Source organism: Polypterus senegalus, chromosome 5 (genome assembly GCF_016835505.1).
Source record: "Polypterus senegalus isolate Bchr_013 chromosome 5, ASM1683550v1, whole genome shotgun sequence".
NCBI classification, from domain to species: domain Eukaryota; kingdom Metazoa; phylum Chordata; class Cladistia; order Polypteriformes; family Polypteridae; genus Polypterus; species Polypterus senegalus.
Genome location: NC_053158.1, coordinates 76,690,780 through 76,713,153, shown reverse-complemented (window position 1 = coordinate 76,713,153; position 22,374 = coordinate 76,690,780). Strand labels below are relative to the sequence as shown.

The following is a 22,374-nucleotide window of genomic DNA, read 5'->3' as shown; positions in this document are numbered from 1 at the left end:
GATCACTAATTTTTATAAATTTTTATGAAAGTGTTTTTCTTTTTTGAAACTGTGGCAGGAAGAATGTGTGATTTTCTCATTAAAAATATAATACTTATTTTGCACATAGAGCTTAACATTCGAGACAGTTTTTTTTTGTTTATTTGTTCTTTTAACTGCAGCACTTTAGAGGAAATTTGGTAAGTGGACCTTTAAAATGTATACTTGAGTACCCATGCTATAGAAGCATAGGTTCACTTCCATCTTTAAATACTGTATTTTTCGCTCCATAAGACTCAGTTTTTCCCCCCTAAATTGGGTGGAAATGTCTTTGCATCTTATGGAGCAAATATTGCGTCACAGACCGTGATGTGCATTACCTGACAAAAGTTGACATCCCGGGTAGAGGGCGACAATCAGCTGTTACTGGTGACAAAACTCACCGTTACATTTAGGCATTCCCTCTCTGCTTGGAGGAATGTTAGACTCATTGACTCCTTGTGTGTGCGAGAGTTACAAAATGTAAACAAAGGCAAGATAGCATCAACTTCTCGCAAAGGAACAAAGTGAGTGTAGAAAACAAAATACTTAGCAGACAATGTTTTGCGCATTATCGCTGAGTCGGACTTAGATTTTTTCAGAATCTGATTTTGTTAAGAGTGATCAGGAGATCAAGCAAGAAAATGATGAACTGGCATCAGCTAATCTGACACCAGCTGATGCCACCCCAGTTGATGGGCTGCCAGCTGAGCACTGAGCTGATGCACCTACGGCAAGGTTCGTGTGGGAGGAATACCCAGCCATTGATCTGTGGGAGCCAAACTGGCTACTGGACTTCACAAGACAGCATGGCTTGCTGTTGGACACGACAGATTACCAGCCGCTGAACTACTTCAGGCTGTTCTTTCCTGAGACTGCCTTTCAGCTACTGTCAGACGAGACAGACAGGTATGCAGAGCACTTTTTTGAATCGCGGGCTGCGCTTGCATCGCATTCTTGTTTTTCAAAGTGGAAACCCACAACAAAAGATAAGATGAGATGAATGGCATTATGGCATTACAAATAGAGATGGGACTAGACTGGGAGCATTGGTCCAAACGTGCTTTGTCCCCTGGTGGCTTTGGACAGGTTATGCCGCATGATAGGTACATGCTCCCAGTAATTGTGAGCAACTGAGCTTCATAAATTCAGACACTAGCGATGAGGAGTATTTGGGGTTTCCAGAAAACTAGAAGAGTTCTTGAACCTTAAAGACTCTCCTCATTTGTTAATGAGAGCGATAATGGCTGTTAATACCGCTTATGACTTTACATGGTTGAAATACTTTTCTGCTATATTTTATTAAATATATTAATACACCATTTGGTTCAGAATATTTTTTTTCTTGTCTTCCTCCTCTAAACCTAGGTGCGTCTTATGGTCAAGGTGCATCTTATGGAGCGAAAAATACGGTAATTCATAAAACAGTAAACAATATAAACATCATATCGGCAACATTGTTTTGGAAATCTTGGAATGGTTTAATGCTTTTGTGGCACACAATTCCTTTTCTACATCCATTTTAATATTTCCCTGGGCTAGTGAAGAGTTATTGCAATTTGCTTCCTTCAATCAGGCATCACCTTTTAGATTTTTAGATACCCAATCTTTTGCTTAATTAGGGGGCAACATTGGGCTTTAAGGTTTTAATTCTTTATCTGCCCACCTGAAATGCAGTGTTTGCTTGTAAAATTCTTTTATTTAACAATTTACATTTTTATTTTTTAATTTTTAAGTCTCTGTGTCCTTTGACCACTACCACTATAATAGTGTATGCCAAAACCACCAGTATATGGTGCTTTTTTGGATTGAAGGGAACAGAAAACTGAAGTGTTTTTAAACTTGCTTTTATATATTAATGTCTGCTTAATCTGATTTAAATGAAATCAATCTAATATGAAAGGAGCCTAAATATTCATACTGTTACTTATTTAAAGGTTCTGTGTAGGACTGTAGCTTTAATTCACAAAATTAAGCTTCTGTAACAAAGAAGTGATAAATGAATAAAAATTCAAGTTAGTGTCTTTTTCCATTAAAAATTAAATACAGTATGATCTTGAATGTACATACAAATAATTTTTTGGAATGCTTTTTCAGAGTCTTTTTGATACTAAAATCAGCTTGCCTCATACCAGAGCATAAAATTGTTTTAAAAATTCCCCTCAGAATACATCTGCCCCTCTATATTTACAGTAGATTGGTTTGAAGACTTCCTGCAAATACTGAAATCCATGGATGTTCCCTTGTATGAAATGACATATTTTCATGTAATTTTTACACATCATCCCTATACTTTAAATAATTTTACTTATTTATAAATACCTGTTACAATGTAAATGGTTAGTATACTGTATTGTTTAGGGAAAAATGACTTTGGCAAGTGACATGCCACTTTTCAAAACATGTTAAGATTTTTATTTTCTCTTCAAGAGATGCAACACAACTTTACTCTCCCTCTTAGCCCTTCAGGGATTGCTTTGACCACTTAATTGCTTTTTAGAAGCTATTTTTTCACTGAAAGAAGGGGTACACACAGTGTAATGCAAATGGCCTATCGGCACCTCATGACTGGAATTGCCAACTGAATGGCAGTTGTTTGAAGAAATGCAGGACATATAAATAATTATATATTCTGATGTTATATAGGTAAATGTTTAAGGAGAGTGAAACTGCATAAAAACATTTTTTACTGGTTTGTATTATCTTTTACATGTCAGTATACAAAGTCCTTGGGTATCAAGACAGTTGTAATAATAATAGGGGGCATGGGAGCACAGTGTTTAGTGCTGCTGCTGATCATGGATAATACAGTCGTGGCCAAAGGTTTTTAGAATGACACAAATATTGGTTTTCATAAAGTTTGCTGCTTCAGTGTTTTTAGATCTTTTTGTCAGATGTTTCTATGGTATACTGAAGTATAATTACAAGCATTTCATAAGTTTCAAAGGCTTTTATTGACAATTATGTTAAGTTTATGCAATTATACTCTCTATTTTTCTTCATTATCAGTTGATTTAGATTTTCTTTGATGGCTGGTATTTTGAGTTGCCCAAAAAGAGGGCAGCTACTGAAGAGTGTGAGTGGGGAAAAAAGATGGACTGCAATTTCAAATAACTAGGCTCTGCCTTGCATGGTGTTCTGGTTAGTCAGCCAGATGAATTGCTTCCTTATTTTAGGATAAAATATAAGATCCTGTCCCAAAAATAAAAACGTTTAATGAAAATATATATAAAAATATGAGGAAGGACCTGAAAATTCCCAGAATCAGTCAGTAGCTCAGGAGTCTGCTGTACTTAATCAAATATGATAGGTATCATGTGCCTATAAGTGTGGTTAATCAATTTGCTGAGTTGATCAAGTTCATTTTCTAGTCGTAGTTTTAATCTTAGTGATACTGATCTTAGAGAGTAACAGTGATTAAAATTTCAGGTCACATTTTTGCCCACAATAATCTGTCCAGAATACTGGGAACACTTATAAGACCATTGCACCATTATAATAACTTAAAACTCGTTCATTTTCTCCTTCCACATTGACTTCCATACATTACAGTGTAAGCAAATGCAAGAATAAATAATCAGCTTTCTTTGTGTGTGTATTAGGGCTGTACAAAATAATCAAAAAATAATCTCTCTATTTTTAGCCTCAGTGGCAATGCACAATATATATCTTGGCATTGTCTATGAAGTCTGCTAAATGTTCAGTCGGACATCAAAGCCACATGAGATAAACTAAGATCACAATAAAATGCAAGTAGACTGACAGAGTTTCTTCTCCTGTTAGAAACTTAAGGTGCACAAGATGTCAACATGTAAATGAAGAAATGAACAAATTAAATAACCTATATTAAATAAAAATTCTTGTAACATGTTATTTTGTTGTTTAACACAGTAATAGTAACAAACATATTGTGGACTTGTTGGCCTAACAAAATACACAGCTCTGGGAATATCACAAAAAAAACACTTCTTCTGACAAGTGAAGTTTTCTTCTGAGGTGAATACAAAGTTGTTCATCTCTTACAGGTTCTGTGCAAGGAACACTAGCCTGAGAACAGACTCGGGCATGAAGGATGCCTTGTGGCAGGTTACAGCATTGCAACTGCAACTGAAAACCCTTTTGGAAGGGGAACTGGTGTCTGGTATGCAAAGATTTCTTCACCAATGCTGGGAAGACAAAATTTAGGTTCCTCCCACCATTTGAGAGGATCTGTATCACTCTCTTTACAGTCTGACTTATAAGTAGCTTGAAAGTTCATTTTTAATTGCCTACCTCTGTGTCAGTACAGTGCTGGTGGCTGTACTCTCTTTCAACAAGCTTTCAGGTGACTTCTTCCTTTTAATTGTTGGAGGCACAAATTCTGTTCCTTCTTGGACTGCAGGCATGGGCACAGCTGTGTAAGGTTTAAAGCCGCCCTAATCATCCAGTAGAGAGTCTGCCTCCAAGACAGCTTTGTGCATCAGTAGGTCAGTCTTGTTACTTGCTGTAAGTCTCTACATCATTGATCCACAGGTGAGGCTGTGTCCAATAGGTCATTAGTGGCTGAGGAAGCATACTTTGCACTGAGGTAATCCACAATAGTAGTCTTGATGGATTTTTCTAGCTCACTATCTCCCTCATCATGTGACAGGAGACTTGAATTTAAAAGATAAGGCCTGACATATTAGAGAGTCACATACTGTAGTCCTCACCAGACAAACCATCTGCGAAGTACTTGAAGGGGTTTCAGAGTGTTCTGGACTGTCCCCAGGACCTCTGTGTCCTTCCATGTTGATAAGATGCCTGTTTTTTTTGTCAGTGGACAGAACTTTTGTGAGTGCACCCTGCTGCTCCGGGACCCTATCAGTCATGTGTTACCTTGCTCCCCCTCCATGTGGTCATCTCTGTGATTAGCTGGTGAACGGGTAGACCAAGTTGAATCTGGACTTCAGCCAGCAGTCTTCTTTTCCTCCAGCTATAGTAGAAGCTGCTGACAATTGTATTACATAAAGAAATTACCTGGTGATGCAGTCATCATCCATGTCAAAATATTTTTTAAATTCTTTATTTTACATGTATTTAAAGAGACTGATCTTTTAAAAGCAATTTAACAAATTTAATTATGCATTTAACTGACATCACTTAACTTAAACCAGCCAATTTGTTTAAAACATATATATAAAAAAAAAATTTTACTGCTTTTTTTTTTTAACCTCCTGTAAGTAAAACTGTTATTTAGTCATTTTCTTTAATATGTTTTTTGTGGCCAGGTGCATTTGGTGACCAAATCTCTGTAGCCTTAGCCTGTTTGTCAATTTCACTGCTTTGACAGTTGTGCTCCCATTGCAGATTTTTATTGCAGCTTGTCCTTTTTCATCAAGCTTCCAGTTTGTTAGGGCATCCTGAAGGGCTTCAGCTATATGCTCTCTAGTGTGATCTTAGGGACAATATCTTGTCTTTAGGCATGCACTTTTCATCTTACATTTTTCAATGAAATGCACTGTTAAACTTGTATATGGCTCACTTGTTCTACTAAACCACATATCAGTTGTTAGTGTGAAATGCATATCTTTTGCAAGCTAATCGGTAAGATTCTGCCTGAGTGTACATTTTTGGCAATGTTTCTCTTGCAAAGTACAGTGGAACCTCGGTTCACGACCATAATTCGTTCCAAACCTCTGGTCGTAAACCGATTTGGTCGTGAACCGAAGCAATTTTCCCCCATAGGATTGTATGTAAATACAATTAATCCATTCCAGACCATACAAACTGTATGTAAATATATTTTTTTGTAAGATTTTTAAGCACAAATATAGTTAATTACACCATAGAATGCACAATGTAATAGTAAACTAATGTAAAAACATTGAATAACACTGACACAAATGCCCAGGCTCCCTGCTCAGCTGCACGCGCAGGCTCGCTCGCCCTCTCTCTTTCTCTCTCTCTCTCTCTCCCTCCAGCACGCAGGCTCACTCGCCCGCCTGCCCTCACTCTCTCGCCCGCCTGCCCTCACTCTCTCGCCCTCTCTCTCTAACATTGCAGCAGTTAGCCTTGCAAACCGATCGCTGTATCAACACTTTTTTTTAATGAGTTTTAAGCACAGGGGGAAAAAAAGGAACATTTGAACAAATCCAAACTTTATTTAAAAACCAACCACAAGCAACCAAGAAAGTAACATTACAGGAGTTCACACTATAACCTTGCAACCGATTGTTGTATTAACACTTTTTAATGAGTTTTAAGCACAGGGGGAAAAAAAATGAACATTTGAAAAAACTGAAAAGTAACACTGCAACAATTCACGCTACAAACCGAAAAATGAACATTTGAAAAATCCGTAATACAAAAATCATAAACCACCAAGAAAACTAACCTTGCATGAGTCAAGTTCTGGCATAAAGTGAGGAGGAACTGGGTGGAGAGGAGGTTACAGTTTTGAGGGAGAGTCTGGCTCCGCGATGGAGGGATGTTTTCCTTCAGGTGTTTTCTCTCTTGTGATTTCTTGGGTTTCTGATGTTTTTAGCTGTTTAGCTGGTGAGAGCGAAAGCCTCATGCAGCCATTCCAAAAACAAAGTCCTTATGACCCAACCCTTCGTGTTTGACCTCCACATTACTGGCAGTCTGGCTGTTAACATTGTGCTGCTTGAAAGCACGAGGGTTCTCAAATTGGCAAATGAGTAAACTGGTAAACAGTTTTTCCACCTCTTCCAGCACTTGAAGCCTCTGCCTGGTTAACACCTTTTACAAAATCAGCTGCTTTAATAGATTCTTTCTGCTTTAGAATAGTCGAAATCATAGGTTTTGACTTCTTGTACTCGTCGATAAGATCTGTAACACGAATGTCACGCTCATACCTTTCAATAATTTCTTTCTTTACTTCGATTTCAATTTTCTGCAAAACGTTCTTCCCACCACTCTTCACTTGCTTAGAAGCCATGGTTAACTGCAAAAGCACACAAAATACTGTAGAGCACAAAGAGATCACAGGTAAAGCACACACGTCTGACTGAGAACCATGAACATAGAGCGGCTCAACACATGCTTAAATACAGTAATCGGCGCGTACGAACCGGAAGGGAAATGAAATAGAGCACAAAGAGTTCACAGCGAAAGCATGCACGCACGTGCAATCACGCACGTCTGACCGAGAACAATGCAACACGTGCGGAAATCATCAGCGCGCACAAACCGAAAGGGAAACTGGCTTGTTCATATACTGAGTGTGTGGTCGTGAACCGAGGCAAAAGTTTGGTGAACTTTTTGGGCGTAAACCGAGTTGTACGTGTACCGAGACGTTTGTGAACCGAGGTTCCACTGTAGTTTTAACCAAGGAACATCTATTTTGAGCTTTTTAAAGCCTGCTTGTTCTGCAGTTTAACACTAGAATTACCAGAGCCTACGAAAAAACTCGTAAATCCGTCCCACCTTAAATCGCTTTTTAAAATCGTTCACAGCTCTCCACCAGCGTCTTTTGTCATCTAAATGTGCTGATAAAAATCAGGCTGCAAGCAGCCGGCTATTCCATCCCCCCACCGACTTAGAACGTGCACAAACTTCTCCCAGCTCATGCCTTGATTGATTTTCTGGGAGTGAAGTGGAGTTTTAGAGTGGAAATAATAGATCGTTGTTTGGAACACACGCATTTCATGTCTGTTCCGTTTCTGCAGTAATCTGTGTAAACACATTGTTAAAACAGAAATGTTTTTTATATTCTACTTGTAGATGACAAAATGTAGGCATCAACTATATAATGTATGAAGCCTAAAGTATCAAAGAAATACTTTCACAAAAGATACAAATTTAACACAATAATTGCGCTTTTATTCAAAAATATAACTGCAGAAACAAAAAGCCGCCTTAACATGCAACATTGACACCTGTGGATTATGACTGCCTCCGTGGCACAATAGAATCAGCTGCCAACTGGGAATTAAAAGGTTGCGAGTTTGATCCTGCACCACTCCGTTTTGAGAAGTAAACTGCTCTTAGTCTTACTATTTTAGAATAAAAACATACGGTACATTTGATTTCAGTCTGTAACAGCCGGTGTAATTTATGATACTTGCAAAGGTTAGGTTTTTTTTTTTTTAAAAGTCAGTTTTATTATCTCAGCCGCGTTCACAGGCCCAAAACACACCCCACCCCCGCATCTGATACTGCTGTTTTCACATAGACGCAGTGTAACAGAGGTAAACTCAGCTCCCATCTACATCAGAGCAAGAATGCACATACTATTGCTTGCATACTAAAGTGTCAGCAGGCACTTTTCGTGGCATTACACACATTTTTGAGTATGCCCTCTGCACACTACTTGTGACTTTAGGCTTTAGGAAGTAAGTAAATAAATAAAGGTAAATCGTGTCATAAAATGATTTCTTCAAAACGTCGAATGTTATTTATTTGGCACGGCATTACACATGTATTTTTTGAGCATGTCCGAAAATCAATCAAGGCATGAGCTGGGAGATGTTTGTGCACGTTCTAAGTCGGTGGGGGGATGGAATAGCCGGCTGCTTGCAGACTGATTTTTATCAGCACATTTAGATGACAAAAGACGCTGGTGGAGAGCTGTGAACGATTTTAAGAAGCGATTTAAGGTGGGACGGATTTACAAGTTTTTTCGTAGGCTCTGGTAATTCTAGTGTTAACAGGGACCGTATCTTTGGTGATGTGTATGCCACCACCTCAGTCATATTACGCCATTTGGTGCTTTCATAAGGCACACTACAAATGAAGTTTGCACCTTGCCTTGTTTCAAAGTTGAGGCCGAAGGGATGTGCTAGCAGTGGGATGAAATTTAACACTTTTCATCCTGCCGTTTATGTCACTGTTGTATGTTGTATGTAAATTTGAATATCTTCTACTTTCGGATGCAGCCTCTGTACAAGCAATCTCTGCAAAAGACATGTTTCTACTGCTCAATTCCAAACAATCTCCAAATGTTTTTTTTTTTATAGACCAGCTCATCTTAGGCGTTTCAGTCGAGGCTGTGTCTCCCTCCATGTTGGGGTGTAGAAGGTTTTGTGTAAGAGGGAGTGTAGCAGAGTTTGTGTACAGAATGAGGGTGTGGGAGTGATGCTTACACTGACATGGCTTTAAAAAGTCCATTCTACAGAAACAAATTATACATTTTAATGCATAATAAAAGTAGCTTGATATAAATGGTATTTTTTAATCTTGCACCTAACCTAAAAATGTATAGATAAACAATAAAAAACTTGATGTACTGCCTGGCCCTAAGTGTGTACACATCTGCTAACAAATCATATAAATGATTCAGTCTGTGAAAAGTCTGAGAGTGGGCTGCTGCGCTTTTTACTCATGGCCCGATTGCTTCATTCTCTATGTACCTCTTTGCCTGTTCTTTCTTCACTACTTTGGATCCATGCTGGCAGTGTAATTCATTTTCTACAGTGTGTGAAATACTTTGTAATGCCATTTCAAGTGAGTTTATAGTTATTTTTTAACCAACTGAAATAGCCAAAGCACTGATCTTTTTCATCTTGTATGGTGAAACTATATGAATAATTACAAGGATCACTTTTTTTTGTTCATTATATTATAGTGTTCTGCTGAAGACAAACAGCAGTTCCCATCTAGAAAACAATGTTAAGTAATGTTGATAACAATGGCAGGAGAAGACTTGACATGGTAAAAATTATATGCCAATGTCTAGTGTGAGTTGGGGGAGAAAGATAATTCACAAGTGTTGAGTAGTGTTTGTGATATTAATAGGGAGTCTTTCATATAAAGAAAAACTAGTTCAGTTTCTCTTTGTTGCAGAATTCAGTGAAATTCATGAACATTTTTGCTGAACTTGAGGTGAAGTTAATTTAGTGTAGTTCGCTCATATTTATACCCAATCTTTTTTTTCCAGGGCCTCCATATACACTAAGAGTAAAGCCAGATTCTGAAGCGCTGTCCTTTGAAAATGGAACTGCTTTTCCCTTTCAAGTTGAGGTACTTGATGAAGTGGAAAATATCACAGTTCAACCTCGACTGTTAGTTCACTGTAAGGTAATATTGTTTATTAATATATACTAACCTCTACTTTAAACTGTAGCTCATTTTATGTGTAAATGCTATAAGTAGGTAGTACATTTTTATCAGCACTTTTTGAATGTGCAACTTTATTGCTTCACTTCTGTATTTCATTGTAATGTGTGTGTGTGTGTATATATATATATATATATATATATATATATATATATATATATATATATAAATAGTTTTACTGTCAAATAATGCAAAGAGTACGTGACACGTGTTTCACCCTAATTCTGGGCTCATCAGGCGTACACCCTCACCGCACCCCCTCTCGGGAATTGAACCTCGGACATCAGCGCTAGAGGCAAAGCCTCTTGCGTTGCGCCACGGCGTGTGGTTCGTTTATTTGACAGTATGTAGATCAGGGTAATTACATTCAAGGCATTTGTAGTCTGAATCACAATCTGATTGTATGGGTGGTTACCTACCAGGTAACGCTTGTGGATGTTAGCCGACTTGCTGACCAACTTGACCAAGCGCCTACGTCCGAGGTTCGATTCCCGAGAGGGGCTGCGGTGAGTGTGTACGGCTGATGAGCCCAGAATTAGGGCGAAACCCGTGTTGCGTACTCTGCATTATTTGACAATAAAACTATTTCAACCATTCTATGATCTGCTTCTCTCAACTCAAAAGAGGTATGGGTGGTTACCTACCAGGTAACGCTTGTGGATGTTAGCCGACTTGCTGACCAACCACAAGCGTTACCTGGTAGGTAACCACCCATACAATTAGATTGTGATTCAGACTATAAATGTCTGAAACAGTGCATCCGGAAAGTATTCACAGCGCATCACTTTTTCCGCATTTTTTTATGTTACAGCCTTATTCCAAAATGGATTAAATTCATTATTTTCCTCAGAATCGCACACACAACACCCCATAATGACAACATGAAAAAAATTTACTTGAGATTTTTGTAAATTTATTAAAAATAAAAAATATTGAGAAAGCACATGCACATAAGTATTCATAGCCTTTGCTCAATACTTTGTCGATGCACCTTTGGCAGCAATTACAGCCTCAAGTCTTTTTGAATATAATGCCACAAGCTTGGCATACCTATCCTTGGCCAGTTTCGCCCCATTCCTCTTTGCAGCACCTCTCAAGCTCCATCAGGTTGTACATATATACAGTCATATGAAAAAGTTTGGGAACCCCTCTTTAATTCTTTTTATTTTTGTTTTATTATTGGCTGAGCTTTCAAAGTAGCAACTTCCTTTTAATATATGACATGCTTTATGAAAACAGTAGTATTGCAGCACTGACATTAAGTTCATTGGATTAACAGAAAATATGCAATATGCAGCATAACAAAATTTGACAGGTGCATAAATTTTGGCACCCCAACAGAGATATTGCATCAATACTTAGTTGAGCCTCCTTTTGCAAATAAATCAGCCTCCTATAACCTTTGATGAGTGTCTGGATTCTGGATGGAGGTATTTCTGGCCATTCTTCCATACAGAATCTCTCCAGTTCAGTTAAATTTGATGGCTGCTGAGCATGGACAGCCTGCTTCAAATCATCCCATAGATTTTAGATGATATTCAAGTCAGGGGACTGTGACGGCCATTCCAGATCATTGTGCTTCTCCCTCTGCATGAATGACTTTGTAGATTTCGTACTGTGTTTTGGGTCATTGTCTTGCTGGAATATCCAACCCCTGCGTAACTTCAACTTTTGTGATGCTGTTGCTTGAACATTATCCTAAAAAATGTGTTGATATTGGATTGAATTAATCTGACCTTCGACTTTAATAAGGGCCCCAGTCCCTGAACTAGCCGCACAACCCCACAGCATGATGGAACCTCCACCAAATTTGACAAAAGGTAGCAGGTGTTTTTCTTTGAATGCAGTGTTCTTCTTCTGTCATGCAAAGCACTTTTTGTTATGACCAAATAACTAAATTTTTGCCTCATCCGTCCAAAGCACTTTGTTCTAAAATAATTCCGGCTTGTCTAAATGAGCATTTGCATACAACAAGTGAGTCTGTTGCACGAGTACAGAAAGGGCTTCTTTCTCATCACCCTGCCATACAGATGTTCTTTGTGTAAATTGCGCTGAATTGTAGAACGATGAACAGATACACCATCTGCAGCAAGATGTTCTTGCAGGTCTTTGGAGTTGATCTGTCACTCTTCAGAGGAGTCAAAGGGAAGCACAGCTTGCAATTGACCACCTTAAATACCTTTTTTCATGATTGGGCAAACCTGTCTATGAAGTTCAAGGCTTAACAAGCTAATTCAACCAATTTGGTGTTACAAGTAATCAGTATTGAGCAGTTTCATGCATTCAAATCAGCAAAATTACAAGGGCACCCAAATTTTTGCGCAGCTAGTTTTTCACATTTGGTTTAATTTCATACATCTAAATACTGCTTCACCAAACATCAGATATTATATATTAATATATTATTATTATTATGATTTTATGCAATTTGTCCTCTCTGTCTGGGTCAAATTTTGCAGTCAATTTTTCACCCACTTTTGTGGAACCTATTTCTTTCAAACTTTGCATGTTGATCTCCAGTGACAATGCAATGCTTCATCTGTTTTCACCTGGGATCTCTGATAATTACATTAAATTTAAATTTCTCATTTCCTTATTATACTTTTAGTGAATACACATACAGTATTTCACATAATTGAGCACACCCCTCACATTTTTGTAAATATTTTTTTTTATGTAACAACACTGAAGATATGACACTTTGATACAATGTAAAGTAGTCATTGTACATCTTGTATAACAGTGTAAATTTACTGTCCCCTCAAAATAACTCAACTCACAGCCATTAATGTCTTAACCGCTGGCAACAAAAGTGAGTACACCCCTAAGTGAAAAATGTCCAAATTGTGCCCAATTAGCCATTTTCCCTCCCGGGTGTCATGTGACTCATTAGTGTTACAAGGTCTCTGGTGTGAATGGGGAGCAGGTGTGTTAAATTTGGTGTTATCTCTCTCACACTGGTCACACTGGAAGTTCATCATGGCACCTCATGGCAAAGAAATCTCTGAGGATCTGAAAAAAAGAATTGCTGCTCTACATAAAGATGGCCTAGGCTATAAGAAGATTGCCAACACCCTGAAACTGAGCTGCTGCACGGTGGCCAAGACCATACAGCGGTTTAACAGAACAGGTTCCACTCAGAACAGGCCTCGCCATGGTCGAACAAAGATGTTGAGTGCATATGCTCAGCGTCATATCCAGAGATTGTCTTTTGAAAATAGACGTATGATTGCTGCCAGCCTTGCTGCAGAGGTTGAAGGGCTGGGGGTGTCAGCCTGTCAGTGCTCAGGCCATATGCTGCATATTGCATCAAATTGGTCTGCATAGCTGTTGTCTCAGAAGGAAGCCTCTTCTAAAGATGATGCACAAGAAATCCTGCAAACAGTTTGCTGAAGACAAGCAGACTAAGAACATGGATTACTGGAACCATGTCCTGTGGTCAGATGAGACCATGATAAACTTATTTGGTTCAGATGGTGTCAAGCATGTGTGGCAGCAACCAGGTGAGGAGTACAAAGACAAGTGTGTCTTGCCTATAGTGAAGCATGGTGGTGGGAGTGTCATGATTTGGGGCGGCATGAGTGCTGCCGGCACTGGGAACCTACAGTTCATTAAGGGAACCATGAATGCCAACATGTACTGTGACATAATGAAGCAGAGCATGATCCCCTTCCTTGGGAAACATTCAGAAACTGGGCTGCAGGGCAGTTTTCCAACATAACGACCCCAAACACACCTCCAAGATGACCACTGCCTTGCTAAAGAAACTTAGGGTAAAGGTTCTGGAGTGGCCAAGCATGTCTCCAGACCTAAACCCTATTGAGCATCTGTGTGGGGCATCCTCAAACGGAAGGTGGAGGAGCACAAGGTCTCTTAACATCCACCAGCTCCATGATGTCGTCATGGAGGAGTGGAAGAGGATTCCAGTTGCAACTTATGAAGCTCTAGTGAACTCCATGTCCAAGAGAGTTAAGGCAGTGCTGGAAAATAATGGTGGCCACACAAAATATTGTCACTTTGGGCACAATTTGGACATTTTTCCCTTAGGGGTGTACTCACTTTTGTTGCCAGCAGTTTAGACATTAATGGCTGTGTGTTGAGTTATTTTGAGGGGACAGTAAATTTACACTGTTACACATGATGTACACTATTTTACATTGTATCAAAGTGTCATAACTTTAGTGTTGTCCAATGAAAAGATATAATAAAATATTTACAAAAATGTGAGGGGTGTACTCAATTATGTGAAATACTGTTTGTGTGTGTGTGTGTGTGTGTGTAATATATATATATATATATATATATATATATATATATATATATATATTAGGGCTGCAACGATTAGTCGACGTACTCGACGATTGAGGCTCCAGTCACAAAGAACCACATTGGTTTTTGTAACTGCAATGCACTATATGAACGTCTGGGGGCAGTATTGTTTGTTATTGTTTGTCAAGTCCTACCAATGAAAAAGAACATCTGAGGAGAAGAAGAATGTAAAGGAAAATAAACGTGGTTGCAATGGCGAGTCAGGTAGAGGAGGGGGAAGAAAATGGAAAAAAATTGAGACACAAACTTTCTAAAATGACACTTCACCGATAAAGAGAAAAATGTAGAATGCAGATTATGTTAAGCGGAGTTTTCTTTTCACGGCAGCACCTTCGCTGGAGATGTGATGCTGCTGTCTCTTGAGAACGTATGCTGGCGCTTTTAGTTAGTTAGGGTCAGATTAGGAGGGGAGGGAGAGTGTGAACAAAACTGAGAACATAAAAGTAAAAAAGCTAACTTTTACAAGTAACTAATTTGATGTTTTCTGATTGGTACTATTCAGGTCATACAATGATGTCTTCAAAATGTCACATATATTTGTTTCTTTTTTTTCCCCCCCGGTGCTGCACGCTGACACCAGAAGGCGTGAGCTTATTCAGTGCTACCAGCAGCATGCAGGTGGCTGATTGCCTGTGCGATTACAACCGCAAGAAAGTACTCAAATGAATATGAACAATGTTGTATCCGTTCCACAGTGTTTTCTGAAATGTACTATAAGATCATAAAATCAATAATTCCAAATATCATATATACCTATGTCTCCGTTTTTTTGTCAGTGCGGCTTTAACATCACGGGCCTTAAGACGCATACTAATTCAGCGTAAGTAGGAACACTCAATAAAATTTAATAAAAAATCAAGTGATAATGAGATACGAATAAGGCAGATTCGCCAGCATTTGTGTGTCAGCTTTTGTCCATCCAAATCAGAGAATTTCTAGTTCGATTGTCTCAAAGATTGTCTCAAAACACCACACACATCTACAGTTATTCCCAGTTGCAGATAAAAAGTGACAGCTTCAGATCCCTGGGGGCGGGGCAGTAGTATGTATCATGCTCGTGATTGACAGAATAAAAATGTAAAAAAGAAAGGGAACTTTTACAAGTACTATACATTTAATACAGTGGCTGTTGTAGACGCAAATCAAATGTATGTGTTTATTGTATAATGTTAACAATAAGAGCAACTCACTACTCAAAACAGTAAATATATGAGGCCGTCAGGATCAAACCGGGGGACTCTTGATTATAAGTCAGCAATTTCTACCGCTGCACCACGGAAGCTATTATATCAGCCTTGAACCTTTTGTGAAAGTGTTTATTTGATCGTTGCACTTCAGACTTTACACATTATATAGTTTATGTCTATACTAGCAGAATACCCGCGCTTCGCAGCGGAGAAGTAGTGTGTTAAAGAAGTTATGAAAAAAGAAAAGGAAACATTTTAAAAATAACATAAGATGATTGTTAATGTAATTGTTTTGTCACTGATATGAGTGTTGCTGTCATATATATATAGACACAGACACACACACATACATATATACAGTATATATACATATACATATATATGCATATATATACATATACACATATATACATATGCATATATAGCAAAATACCTGCGCTTTGCAGCAGAGAAGTAGTGTGTTAAAGAAGTAATGAAAAAGAAAAGGAAACATTTTAATAATAATGTAACATGATTGACAATGTAATTGTTTTGTCATTGTCATCAGTGTTGCTGGCATATATATATATATCTACATATATACAGACACACATATATCTACATATATACAGACACACATTTACATACACCTATATCTATCTATCTATATATGTATATCTATATCTATCTTATATATGTATCTACATGGATATATCCATCTATCTATATAATCTATATATCTATCTATCTATCTATATATCTATATCTATCTATATATATATATATATATATATATATATATATATATATATATATATATATATATATATACACATATCTCCTTTGGGGTGCGAGGAGCTGTTGCTGGGGTGCCAGAATCCACTGAGGAAGAAAAATTTAAAACATTATTTGTACAAAATCTTAATTTATCTATCCATTCCTAAATAATTAAATGGGCAGGCTATTTCGTATCAGTGCAATATGCTGCTTGTTAAAACGGATGACTCGTAATCTTACGTGCACTTAGTGTATGCGGGTATTATGAACTATCGATTTGTTCAAGTTCTATTTAAATTTTAAATCTAAGTAATTTTTATTTGGTCGACAGAAATATGTTTAGTAGGAATGAAAGTTAAATTTAATCATCATTGCATAAATTTTTCTTCACCATAGAAATTTAAAGACTAAATCCAACTTCCATTCCTACCAAAGATATTTCTGGCTGACTAAATAGAACCTACTGTAGTATATCCAAATTGAGCTATTGAGCTGTCGCCTGCCTGCTCATGTCACCCTCGCTTGCTCTTACTTTTTCCGTTCATTTAATCTTGGCTAGTTGCGGAAATATTATAACATGGAAGGAGGATTACACCGAGTATGGCTTTACCAAAACAATCATTGATGTCGAATAAAGTATCTATGATTCCTAAAGCTTAAATTGGTGATCTGGTTTTCTGTTAACCTCATATTTTTCATACTTCTTCCCAAATAGGGGTTAGAGTAAAATGAATCATTAAGCTGATATATATATATTGAATATATTGAAATAGTTTTACTATCAAATAATGCAAACAGTACGCTGCACGTGCTTCGCCCTAATTCTGGGCTCATCAGGCAGTACACACGCACTGCACCCACTCGCAATCGAACCTAAGACGTCAGCGCTAGAGGTGAAGCCTCTCATGTTGCGCTATGGTGTGTGGGTCGCTTATTTGACAGTATTGTAGATCGGGTGTATATATATATATATATATATATATATATATATATATATATATATATATATATATATATATATATATATATATATAACTTTTGAGAATGCAACATTTAGTTTTGTCCAGGAGGAAAGCAATGTTGCCTCAAATCAATGGCAACCTTTTGTAGGGTGTGTCCCTGAGACTTATTAATTGTCATCGCGAAGCAGAGCCTTACTGGAAATTTGAGACATTTCAATTCAAATGGGAGATCAGAGGGTATAACGGTGATGCCAGCATTACATTCAGAGTGTGGCGCTCGGCTTTTTCTGTGTAGCTGCCTTCACACAGCCTCTCCGCTGCTTTATAAACAACCGCCATAGAAAGCCATCACCTTGTAAATTGTGTAATGCGCTTTTGAACAGGTTTGATGCATGGAAGTGATCACTGCGTACTGCGCTCAGTAAGTTCTCGTGAGCTGCTATCTTGTGTGATGTTGCGATGTCTACGGCTTAATTTAATGTTATCTAAGACCCGGTACTTAAAAGTTTCTGGCTGCACTCCGGTTGTAACATGACGAAGCTGCGCGAGTTAACTTTTGAGAATGCAAGTATAGTTGTCCAGGAGAAAAGCAATATTGCCTGAAATCAATGGCATCGTTTTGTAGGGTCTGTCCTTGAGACTTATTACTTGTCATACAGCTGAGCCTTACTGGAAATTGGAGGTATCTGAATTGAAATGGGAGATTAGAGGGTATAAAGGGGGCGCGAGGAATACATTGAGTGTGGAGAAACTCTAGAGACAGCGTGTGTATTAACTTGTGGATTTTTCTGTGAGTATTTGGTGGGAGTGTGATGAAGTTGCTTCGAAGACGCCGTAGCATGAGCTCAGCTCAGAGCGAAATGAGGTAAATGGGAGGGATATGATGACGTGACTCCCCCAACCGCGTTAACTGTCAATCCCCCACAAACACAGTCTCTCGGAATTTGCATAAGCACACCCCTTCACCTGCAATTTTAACTTAGTTACAAAGTGATCAAAACTCTCGCTTATATCCTGCGCCCTCTCATTAAACTTGTATCCCGCATTACCCGTGGGCATGAGAAACACCAGCGGCACCCTGTCTGTTAACTTAATTTAAAGTTTAGGTTTACACCTTTCTTTCCGAAGTAGCAGCACTCATTAATATGGTAGTATATGTCACTCGCTCGCTTCTTATTGTTTCGCTGCCTTCTCAATTATATAATGCATGTTTTCTTCAGCGCGTTTTGGAGCTCTTCCTGGTTTTCTACGTAGTGCTGACAGTCAGTTCGCGGATTACGCGGGAGGCGTGATGATGTCACACTAAACCCCCCCACGGAACTGGCTGAACTCCATTACAGTAAATGGAGAAAATACCTTCCAGTTATGACCATTACGCGTAGAATTTCGAAATGAAACCTGCCCAACTTTTGTAAGGAAGCTGTAAGGAATGAGCCTGCCAAATTTCAGCCTTCCACCCACACGGGAAGTTGGAGAATTAGTGATGAGTCAGTCAGTCAGTGAGTCAGTGAGGGCTTTGCCTTTTATTAGTATAGATTTTGTCATTTGTTACTAAAATATGAAAAACGTTTCAGTTTTAAATATGTATTTTTTGGTTAAGTTAAATGCACTTTTTTGTTTAAAGACTACATGCACTTTAGTTTGTATTATTTAATATATTTCTTTTTTATTGTGATGGTCACACTAATATAAAAACATCTGATTATTTTGAAATTTACATGTTTCACTGGTTATTTTAATTAGATTATTATTAATTTTAATCGTGTTAATGCAGAGACACCAGGGTGACATTCAAAGGTTGACAGACGTGAGCAAATGAGGTAAGACATGCACTGGAGCCTAGAACAGGATATGCAACCACCTCAAAATAGTCAGGCATGAAGTAATCGTGACTAGTCGAAAAATACATTGAATGCCAACCAAAATAATCATTACTTGCAGCCTATATATATATATATATATATATATATATATATATATATATATATATATATATATATACATATACATATTTGTGTGTGTGTATATAATTTTTTTTCCCTGAAAAATAAAAAATATGTAAGTTTCAGTGTAATACTTGTTTTGAGATATTGTTTAGGTTAAAGATGGTACGTTTCCAAAAGTGACACTGTATTTCCAATTAGGGAGACATCATGTGCCAAAAATATATGACTGCAATGCTATGGGCTATGACCTCTAAACTTGGTACAATGATAGCTGATAGATTGGGACACAAAAAAAATACTCCTGAGTTGTACATCATAAATTTCTTATTTATGTAACATGAAATCCAGTTTTTGGGAGAGAAATCCTTAAAGCACCAATTTTTGTGTTTTATTTAGTTGATATTAGTGTAAACAAAGGTTTTTAATTGTATACACTGCTTAAAAAAATTAAGGGAACACTTCGGATCTCAATGAACGAACTATTCGAGAAGAAAATCTTTGAGTAATACTGTGTAATTCATTGAGAACAAAATGATGTAACAACAGTCAGTGAAATTCCAACCTATTGAGGGCTGGACTCATCATCACACTGAAAATCAAAGTCAAAAATTGAAATCACAGATTCATCCAACTTGTGTGAATTTTATCACGGCAACTCGAAACATGTGGGCAAATTGGAGGCATCAGTGCCTTTGTCATCCAGGAACTGCCTACACACTCTGGCTACACTAGACTGGGAATTGACCTACACTGGGACAAACCCAGGGCCCACTGCATCAAAGTAAGGTCTGAGAATGGCTTTGAGGATTTCATCCTTGTACCTAACAGCAGTCAGGGCACATTGCCTAGCATGTGTGACCCTCCAAGGATATACCTCCTCAGACCATCAATGACCCTCTAACAAACCAATCATGCTGGATGATGTTGCAGGATGCAAAATGTTGACCATAGCATCTCCAGATTCTTTCATGTCTGTGACATTTGCTCAGTGTGAACCTGCTCTCATCTTTGAAGAGAATGGGGTGCCAATTGTTGTATTCTCTGGTGAATGCCAGTTGAGTTGCACAATGATGGGCTGTGAGCACAGGCCCCACTAGAGGACGTCAGGCCATCATGCCACTCTCATGGAGTCTTTTTCTGAAAGTCTGGTCAGAAGCATCCACACCAGTATCCAGCTGCAGTTCATTTTGTATAATTCTGGCAATGCTCCTCCTGTTCCTCCTCTCACACAGGAACAGGTACTGGTCCTGCTGCTGGATTGATGCCCTTCTACAGCCCTGTCTAGCTCTCTTTGTGTAACAGAAAAAATGTACACACAATCACCAAATCCTTTTTGGAAGTTTGCACATTTTCACATAGATTTAATTTTCCTTTTTTGACATTGATCAACAGTAAAAGACTCTAATGTCAAAGTGAAAACAGGTCTCTGTGGTGGGGTTAAATTTAATCACAGATATAAAGCACAAATTGATTCATCACAGTATTCACCCCTTTCAAGTGAGAATTTTGCATATTCACTTTTTCCAGCCAAGTTGGCTCTCTGCCTGTGTGCACAGGTGTCTATTGGATTTGTAGACTGGGATGGCTAAAGAGCTGTCAGCCTGTATCAGGCTCATGAGTAAGTAGCATTTTTCATGTCTGACCGCACGTTCTCAGTTGGATTAGAATCTGGATTCTGCCACTCCAAGACATAAACTTTGTGTTTAATGCATTCTTGTGTAAGTTTATGCTTAAGGTTGTTGTTTTGGTGGAAAGCAAATCTTCCCCCAAGGTGAATGATTCTCACAAAATGAAGTTTTCCTCTTGGTATTTCCCATTATTTTCTTGCATTTATTTTACCTTCTACCATTATAAGCCTCCTAGCCCCAGTGCGGCATCCATACAGCAAGATGTTCCCACCACCATGCTTCATGGTGGGGATGGTGTGTTTTTGATAAATTGTAGTGTCTGTCCTACAGCAAACGTGGCATTTAGTATGATGACCAAAAATCTGACTTTTGGTTTCATTAGAAAAGAGTACTTTTCAGCTGAGTTAGCTGAGATGTTTTGCATGCTTTTTTTAATATACCTGTATATAAATGACAACAGAGTTTCTCCTGCCACTCCCATAAAGTAGTGTCTTGTGAAGCACATAGGCAATAGTTATTTGTACTGTCTCACTTAGCAACTTTAGCTTATAACTCAGTTATCATAGTTCTCTTGGTGGCATTCCTCACTAGTTGTCATCTTGTGCGATTATGCAGTTTTGGTGGACAGCCTTCTCTAGGGAAATTCACAGTTCTGCCTTACTCTGCATTTATTAATGCCCTTTTTTATTGTGCAGGTTAGGACATAATACTGTTTTACCGCAAGCTGGACCTTCCAGAAAGATACAGGTTTATGTTTACTGCAGTCCATTTAAACCTCATGACTACATACAGGCGATCTCCTTTGAACTAATCGTATGACTTCTGAAACCAAGTGTCTGTTGTGTTGTGAACATTCAATACACATTAATTTGTGGAGACATCTTTCCAGACGCGAGACAGTTCCCAGGTTATATAGTCGATCAGGAAGAAAGGGCAGGTCTAAGAAGGCAAACAAGAGAAGTGACAGCGGTGGAGTGGCTGTCAGTCTTCCATTTTGCAGAGGTAGAAAGAGGCTGTTGTTTGGAGGGTTATTACTATTACTTCTGTCTCCTGTGTGCATGATAATATATATGTATATAATTAAAAAGCTGTAAATATGCTTATTTTACAGTTTGCAGGTGTACCAAACTTGCCTGTCTACACAGTGGACTGCAGTACTACCGGTTTTGGCATATTAACTGGTCCAGTGGTCCATATCAAGAAGCTGAAGAAGGATCAAGTTTTAAATGCAAGATTTGAAATCCCAGTAAGTTCATTGCTGATTTTATTTTCTACAATTTATTCCTCTATAACAGATTTCAATGCACCATTCTCCTTAACCTGTGGCTTTATACTAACAGTAAAGTTGGATTGTGGCCATGTCAAGTGTTTGCGCTCATGATAATCAGGTAGACATTCTTTCTGAATTTTCCTCCAAAAAAAAAAAAATCTTTGAATCATGTTTGCACATGCTTGAAGCCAGAGAGGGAAACCGTGTCCTTTGTTGCTCAGCGTACTATAAACTTCAAGT

The 22,374-nt window shown here is 38.2% G+C and overlaps 1 protein-coding gene across 1 annotated transcript in view; it reads left to right on the top strand.

The window, feature by feature from the left end:
* smchd1 (structural maintenance of chromosomes flexible hinge domain containing 1) overlaps positions 1-22,374 on the top strand; it is a 459,542-nt gene that overhangs the window by 227,996 nt on the left and 209,172 nt on the right. Inside the window, exons 23-24 of the mRNA XM_039754843.1 lie at positions 9,878-10,017; positions 21,976-22,110. Of these exons, the coding sequence (XP_039610777.1) occupies positions 9,878-10,017; positions 21,976-22,110 (275 nt within the window). The remainder of the gene's footprint in view (positions 1-9,877; positions 10,018-21,975; positions 22,111-22,374) is intronic.